Raw genomic sequence first — 8,633 nt, forward strand, 5'->3', positions numbered from 1 at the left:
TACGAATATTTACAATATTGGATAGAGTCCATGAAAGATATAAAACTATTAGAACAATTAATGGAGAAAAATTTATATATGTATCAAAGAACCCAAGATATGTTATATCTAGAATACATCACAAATAATATTAAAGAAATATTCAGATTAAAACAACTATCAAAATAATATTACAATAAGTATTATTATATTTTACCATGAAAAAAGAATATTATAATAAAATCTTTAAAATGAATTCCTCACTTACCATACTACCACCTACCACACTACCAAAAATATGAATACCTCACTGATGAATTCATCACCCCGAAAAATGTTTTTAAATATCACATCTCTTATACATAATAAAATTACGACTACAAATTAATGATAAATTGGGGCGTTAGATTAAATTTCCCAATTTGAAAGGTAGGAAAACAATATTTTTCACTTTATACCTAATTACATGTAATTTTAATAGTAGTAATATGGTTTCAAACATTTAAAAGGTAGGAAATCAAATTGCCCACTTGGCAGCCATAATTTGCCTAATATAATTTTCCAAAATTTCAAAGGTAGGAAGATGGAAGCATCTGCCAGTATATCACGGTTGTCCTAACTCGTATAGACACTATTATTGCTACTTCCTTCCTTGCATCAATCTGTACCAATAAAAATAGGAGGGAGAATATTGGAGAAGAGAGAAAGCGTGGAATGCTGAGATCTTGTGGTAGAATCAATACGAAAGTTTAGGGGAGAAGTTGGGTTGTGTATATGGGGGGTAGTAGTTCATTTGTTGATGGAGTTCTTCGATGGTTTCATCGTCGTCACACTAATGAAGATGCGATCTTGACTCAACCCCACAATTCTGCAGATACCCATTTACAAGAAAAACAAGAAAATAAACACGAATTTACTATTACTGAAGACTTTGACTTTACCGGTTTAAAGCTCATCAAAGTACCCAAGCGTTTTCATTTGCCTATTTCTTCTTCTTCCATGGATCCTATCAAAAAGGTCTCTTCTTATTGCCCCTTTTGGTTTTTTTTTTTCTGGGTTTGACTTTTTTTATTTCAATTTGATCTGTCTTGATATCTGGATTTGAATCCCTTGTTTATATGGTAAGAGTTATATCTTCTGATTGCGAATCTTTCACTTTTGGTAGTCTGTGCTATTACTAGGATTGAATAATCTTAAACCAAATTTCGCGAATTCCTTTGAGACTTTGGATTTATGTTAATGGGGAGTATTAGATGGATTTTGGTCAATGGGGAAGTCATGTCAAAGAATCAGCTTCCTTGATTGCTTATGTTTTCGTGTTTATTATGTTTGTGTATATGAAGAAGTTATTTCTAGTTGTCCCTTATTATGTTTTAATCTTTATGTCAATGTACATGGGTAAGAGGATTTTTTAAGCTTTCAGATGTATGATATATGTTTTGAATGGGATGTTCTTATTCAGAATGCGTTAGAGACGGAATTCTTTACTGAATATGGAGAGGCAAGTAGATACCAAGTTCAGGAAGTTATTGGCAAAGGAAGCTATGGAGTTGTGGGGTCTGCTGTTGATACCCATACTGGTGAAAGAGTTGCAATCAAGAAAATTAATGATGTCTTTGACCATGTTTCTGATGCGACAAGAATCTTGAGAGAAATCAAGCTTCTTCGGCTACTTAGGCATCCAGATATTGTAGAAATAAAGCACATTATGTTGCCTCCTTCTCGAAGAGAGTTTAAAGATATTTATGTTGTTTTTGAATTGATGGAATCAGATCTCCATCAGGTAATTAAGGCCAATAATGATCTTACACATGAGCATTATCAGTTTTTCCTTTACCAGCTTCTGCGTGGACTAAAATATATTCATACAGGTTGGTTCTTTCTGTAATTCGAAATGTGCCTCTTGCTACCTCTAACTGTAGAAGTTAAAATTAACTCTGTGATAATCAAACCTGCCACTTTTGCCCCCTTACCAGCAAATATCTTCCACCGGGATTTAAAGCCGAAAAATATCCTTGCTAATGCTGACTGTAAGTTGAAGATATGTGACTTTGGGCTTGCTCGTGTATCATTCAATGATGTGCCATCAGCTATTTTCTGGACTGTAAGTTCAAATTTAAAAGGCTTCCTTTCTCCGTTGTTTTCTATACGTGTTTTTGTCTGGTATTTTTGATACATGTATCTTTTTGAATGTATTAAAGGATTATGTTGCAACTCGATGGTATCGTGCTCCTGAGCTATGTGGCTCCTTCTTCTCTAAGGTAAGATTCATTTATAACTTTCAAAGTATTTATTGTTCCATCTGCTGGTGTTTATGCAACAACTGTAATGTCACTGACTTTAGCTTTAGCTCTCTTTTTTTCTGATTGTGTATGCAGCAACTGCAATGGCACTAAATTTTAGAGTTTAATTGTTCATTCTGTTCCGTATATTTTTATTTTTTTTGATAACTGAGAAATCCGCCTGTAACTCATCCTTAGGATCAATCATAGCCTTCTAAACTCGGTGGATAATGGGTCCGCACCTCTACCCTTCTCCACTTAAATACTGAGCTTCGCTTTGCATGGTGTGGGGCTTGAACATGTGACCTAAGCCACAAATCCTCCACCTTTTGCCACTCGAGCTAGGCCTTGAGGGCATTTTGTTCCATTTATTCAACAACTACAATGATGTTAAGTATAGTTGATGACACTTAGTTTTTATGTATTATGTTCAAGTTTGTTTCGCATTATTTTGTTACTTCTCCATTCTTTTGCACCTAGCGTCAATGTATTATGATCAAGTTTGTTTTGCATTATTTTGTTACTTCTCCATTCTTTTGCACCTAGCGTCAATGTATTATGATCAAGATTGTTCCTCATTATTTTGTCACTCCCCTCCTCAAGTCTTTTGCTTTCCTTTGAGATTCATAGCTAATATGCCTTTCTATATCCCCGGGGAGAGCAAAATACTAGCTAAAGTAATTATTTTTCACAATAAATGGTTTGGGGATGACACTGGATGTACTCATATACCATTGCAGCCTTTAACAATGCATGCAATCTAGATTCATGTGATTACAACTGGAAACTGCACTGATTGAAAAATTAACTGCAGCAAAAACCAAAAGGATAAAAAAATGTAGAACAAAGAGGAGAGTCTAAGTAGTAATACATAAAAGTCACATTGTTATGAGATCTATAACTTTGTTGTTTCGCTAATCTGTTCTTTATCATGTTAGGTGAAGATGTTACCTGTTTATCATATTATCCTATGTAGCTATGTTGAATTATAGGTTCATTCGAGCTTGAAGTATAGTTGATAACCCATGGAGCTACTTGTTGGAAAAAGAAAATTTGAATTCAAGAACTTAGGTAGTAGCGTAATTTCCTTGTCAATGATGAGTATTTTCCTTTACAGCATTTGGTCCACCTTCCGTAATGAGTTTTAATCTCTCGAATCTAGTGTAGTGCCATCAATACTGTGGGGTACCTGTGGTATGGCCTGTTCTCCTCAATGGTTCAGCAACAGTGAAAGATTTAGTTTGCTGACTGTTTGTCATAGGTGGATACAGAATTTAATGGCAGCGGGTCTCGTATTGCGCTGTCTCTGAAGTAGATACACCATTAGCCACAAGGCTAAAAGACACCACAAGGAAGACTAAAGTGATAATCTTAAAAAGCAAAGAATATGCAGCAACAAACATTTTACTGTGAAGATTACCAAGTCTATGAGGCTGTAGGAAAATTGGGTGCATTTTGCTAATCTTCAAGTAATTGCCTAAGGAAATTGGAATTTTCAACATTTCACAAGTCCTGAAAAGGTGAAACTTTTAAAAACTAACAACAATATCATTTCAGAGAAGCTAATAGGTTGTCATATGGGTTTATAGTTTTAGCCCAGAGAATACCACACATTTACTGGCTTTGAGCATGAATGTGCCACGCTCAGTTAACCTTCTGCGAACTTCTTTTCCAAGTTCAGTTTGAGTCTGCTTCCAGCATTGGTATAGACAGAAGAAATGGATGAGATGCTTAGAAGCTACTTCTCTTGCATTTTACACTGACACATGGCTTTACAGTTTACATGCTTTAAGGACGAGGATTTGTTCGTTGCCAAATTTTGATGAAAGAATAATAATGTGAAAAGATGTTGTTTCACTATGAAACAACTTTATCATACATGTGAAGACTTTATTTGTGTTGTTGACACATCTTCACAGACTCATTTTCATGTGACATATACGTCTCTAAGAGTTCTCTATTTGCAGTATACTCCTGCTATTGATATATGGAGCATCGGATGCATATTTGCAGAGTTGCTTTCTGGAAAACCATTATTTCCTGGAAAGAATGTGGTGCATCAATTAGACCTAATCACAGATTTGCTTGGGACACCTCCTCCAGAAACAGTTGCAAAGGTTAGTTCTCATAATATATGCTTTTCTTTCTCAGCATGTTCTTTAATAATATGTTATTCTTTTAGTATCATCCTCCTATTGTGCATGTTTTTTGTGCCAAAGTATGTGTCTAATACTGCTAGTAGATATATTTGAGAATAGAAGATGAGGGTAATACACTTGAGAAACCATTGTTGAAAATAAAAATCACCACCAAATTTGTGGTGTTGTCGGGTTTCATTGTTTGAAGGCGGAAGGAGCTGTGGTGTTCCCTGAGGGCTGTTTCTGAGCTAACAAGAAGTTGAAAAGTGAGACATCTATGGCGTGAAAGCTGATGAAGATGATGCCATTTTCTGGTAGAGTGAAAGTGAATTAAAGGAGGCATTCATTGGTATTTCTGATAGTGATGGAGCTCTACGGTGATTATTTTTTGTGGTTTCTACTGCCCTGTATCTGTGGGCTTTCAGGTGGCATAACTGATGCGTTCTTCCTAGTGGTACTCTGGCAGCTTGAAGGATTCCAGCCAGTGGTGTCACTTGTTTTTGGAGTTTTTGACATGTATTCAAGGTGGCTTTATTTTTTTGTGAATGACTTGTGGTCACAAAGATGTAATGATGATATCTCTTGAAGGTGGCGTGAGGCGTTGGTGAATGAAAGATGAGTACAATGGCTTGTGAGTTGTAGTGTTAAGAATGTATTTCTAAACTCTTAAAAAAAGACATCTCTAGGTTGAATTGCAGTGAACTCTTAAAACTTGAATGGAGAAGAATGAAGGTGGCAAAGAGAATTAGAAAGCTTAGGTTTCTGGTGGCTGGTGAAGGAGGTGTGGTGGTATAAGGATCTCCGCGAAAATAAAGTGTACAGTTGAAAAAACGGGACAAGTATAGAGTGGTATTTATGTGTTATCTTTAGAAGATAAGGTAGAAAAACTGTTGCTGAGAAGTTCCGTGGTGTCACATTTTACATGCTACTTTATTTTTCTCTTATTTTATTAACTTGTTTCATTCAAAACTGGCAGATTAGAAATGAAAAGGCTAGAAGATACCTCAGCAGCATGCGGAAGAAACAACCGGTTGGATTTGCAAAAAAGTTTCCAAATGCAGATCCTTTGGCATTACGCCTACTTGAACGACTGCTTGCATTTGACCCTAAAGATCGGCCATCAGCAGAAGAGGTAGTGATTGAAAACAAATCCAATGTTGTTTCAACTACTAAACGAAATTCTCAAGTCCAATTGACTTAACACTAATATTGCCTTTTCTTAGGGATTAGAGGATCCTTATTTCCATGGTTTATCAAATGCTGATCGTGAACCATGTAGACCACCAATATCAAAGCTTGAGTTTGAATTTGAGAAGAGGAAATTGGCAAAAGATGATGTTAGAGAACTCATATATCGCGAGGTGCGGCTTTCTTTAGTATTAATTGCTACCTTGTTAGTGAAATGATTTGAAGGATTGACTTTACTCTTGTCTTGAACAACCAGATTTTAGAATATCATCCTCAGATGCTTCAGGAGTATCTTTCTGGTGGAGATCAGACTAGTGGCTTTATGTACCCAAGGTTTGCTGCTAATAGAAGCTAGTTCTAATAATTTATGCTCTTTCTTTTCTATAATAGTTGACCCGCCTCTTTCTCTTGCATTAAAAGCCGGTGTTTGTAGTATTTTACTGGAGCGTAATTGCTACTCTCATAGGTGGAAGAACATCACAAAACATACATAACTTTTCTTTCCCTTAAAAGTAAAAGTTGACAATCATTTTCAGATGAAATCAAAGGAATTAAGTTTGCAGCAACAGTAGGGTTACTGCAAACTTTTAACATGACAGTAACAAAAGAGTTCATCAGTTTTAGACACACTTTGATCAATCCACTGGGATCCAACTAGCACAAGTATTGGGTAACTTTGCCCACCAAGGTTTAGGCAGGTGAGAAGAATTAACCTAGTGTCACTTATGCTGGAATTTGAACCTTGGTTCGCAAGATTTTCACTCTTATTAGTGATTGCCTTATCCTTGGTCTAGTGTTGGTTCTGATTGATCATCCTTCTGTGAAAAGACATGATTATTTTAATCTTTTTTTCTCTATCACATACAGTTGATTGTTGTCTTCTAGACTCCTCACTTCATATAAAGGCAAATGTATTGTGCCAAATAAGTTTTCTTTATTCGTTTTGTATTGCTATTCAAGAAATATTGATTGTGGTTTTTCTTCTATGTTAATTTAGTGGTGTTGATCGGTTCAAGCGACAATTTGCACATCTTGAGGAGCATGCTGGTAAAGGTGAACATAGTGCTCCGATTCTGAGGCAGCATGCTTCCTTGCCTAGGTGCGTTGTTGAATCTATGATTCTTTTCGTCATATTGGTAAAACGGTTTTTTCAGAATCTGCAGATTAAGGAATTGCTTTGTTTGTATTTAAAACTATGCACATTAAAAAAACTCAGATTTGGAAAGTAGTTTCTCAAAAAAATAAAAATAAATATCAATTGAAAACAAGGTTTTTAAAATATACTGTGCTTTTACATATGGGTGTGGATCATAGAGTTGCCTGTGTTATCTTGTGCAGTGACTTACCAGTTAGCTCTTGTTTAAATATTTCCAGTCATTTTGGGCACTGAGGACCTTGGATTTGTTTACATTCTATTTTAAATTGATTTTCATACTGTTTGATCGATTAAACTCTTATAGTTTGTCCGCATATACTTAATACAAAATTCAAGTATTACAATAGATTACATTAAAAGCTGAATTATGTGTGTTGGTTAGAAACCTTCAGTTAACATATGAACTTGTTTTCTTTTTGTAATACCTCTGCTGCAGAGAGCGAGTTCCTGCACCAAAAGATGACACCTCTTCCCAAAATAATGATTGTGAAAAGAGAACTGTTTCAACAACTCTTCAGAGTCCACCAGCGCAGTCTGAGGGATCAGAGAACTACAGTGCTCGTAGCTTGCTGAAGAGTGCTAGCATCAGTGGTTCCAAGTGTGTGGAAGTTAAAAGAAGAAACGCAGAGGTAATCTTTTTATTCTGTTTCCCTTACTGTACACTCAATAAAGCAAGCGATGAGAGTATCTTGTTTTAAAAACCAATTTGAATGCCAGTTGTTGCATTTTTTAGCATTCCTTCACTCATCTGTCGGTACTTTTTCTTATTGACAATGTTTTTATAGGAAGAGCCAATCGAAGAACAAAACGAAGAAGTTGATGGTTTGTCTCAAGAAGTTGCTTCTCTTCATGTTTAATTCTCTGCAGAACCATTTGTCCTGCAAATCAACATTTTGAAGTTTCACTCCTTGATTTCAGCTAGAAGCTAACTGTAGGTTGTCAGTTCCTATTGTGTTATAAAATATTACTTAGTATAGTAGGAAAGAAAACTCTCCAGCTATCAAAATTTTCTCATTAGATGACAAGGTTTCAAATTTGTAACGATTTCATAAACACTACTTCCTACCCTAACTAACATATAGTCTTTCTTAAATATATTTCCTTGTATGTCCACATACCTGCGTGTTGCGTGGATAATATTGAAGAGAACAACATTATACATTATGCTCGAATATATAGTATTATTTATTTGAAAATATTAAATTTTATTTCAACCATATTCATAAAAGGGCTAACATAGAAGAATATGTTTTTCTTCTATCTAAAATTGTTGTAAGATACTATGTTATGTATAATATCATTCAAAGTTTGTTGATGAATTTGATAAAAATAGTATTATTTTCTCAAGAATTGATTGCGTAAACTATCAATAGATTCCAATCTAAGATTATAAAGTACAGTAAAACCTCACCAAATTAATATAATTGTAACTAGGGGTGTTCATGGTTTGGATAAAAACCGATCCAAATTGAAAAACCAAACCAAACCGATTAAATGAACCAATTTAATTTGGGTTTTGGTTTGGTTTAGTTTTAGATTGTTAAGAACCGATAGTATTTGGTTTGGTTATGGTTTTGTTCAAAAAAAATCGAAGAAATAACCGAACCGAACCAACAAGTTATATACATAAATTTTATTATTATACATACATAATATATTATATTCATAAACAATTTTAAAGATTTTATATATGTTTCATCAAAATTTATTTTTATAATTTACTTATGAAAGAAAAAATGTCCAAGGTGAGAACATTTTTCTTATTGGTTTCATGTATATGAGTGTCTATGAAAATTCTTTGTGAGACTAAAAATGTCATTGTCTCTTCCTTCTATGCCAAAATAGTGAATTTTGAAGTTTTATTCAGTAAATTCAATGATCGAAAGTTCT

At 34.6% G+C, this 8,633-nt stretch overlaps 1 protein-coding gene across 1 annotated transcript; it reads left to right on the top strand.

Annotated features, from left to right (window-relative positions):
• The first annotated feature begins 497 nt into the window (after window positions 1-497).
• Window positions 498-7,939, top strand: LOC102602718 (mitogen-activated protein kinase 9-like). Its single transcript, XM_006367486.2, has 11 exons — window positions 498-996; window positions 1,442-1,850; window positions 1,956-2,083; window positions 2,181-2,240; window positions 4,229-4,378; window positions 5,376-5,531; window positions 5,623-5,760; window positions 5,844-5,920; window positions 6,585-6,686; window positions 7,180-7,372; window positions 7,529-7,939. The coding sequence occupies exons 1-11, from the start codon at window positions 754-756 to the stop codon at window positions 7,598-7,600; spliced, it is 1,728 nt and encodes a 575-aa protein (XP_006367548.1). The 5' UTR covers window positions 498-753; the 3' UTR covers window positions 7,601-7,939.
• Window positions 7,940-8,633: the final 694 nt, after the last annotated feature.

This window comes from Solanum tuberosum, unplaced genomic scaffold (genome assembly GCF_000226075.1).
Source record: "Solanum tuberosum cultivar DM 1-3 516 R44 unplaced genomic scaffold, SolTub_3.0 scf00802, whole genome shotgun sequence".
Lineage (NCBI taxonomy): Eukaryota > Viridiplantae > Streptophyta > Magnoliopsida > Solanales > Solanaceae > Solanum > Solanum tuberosum.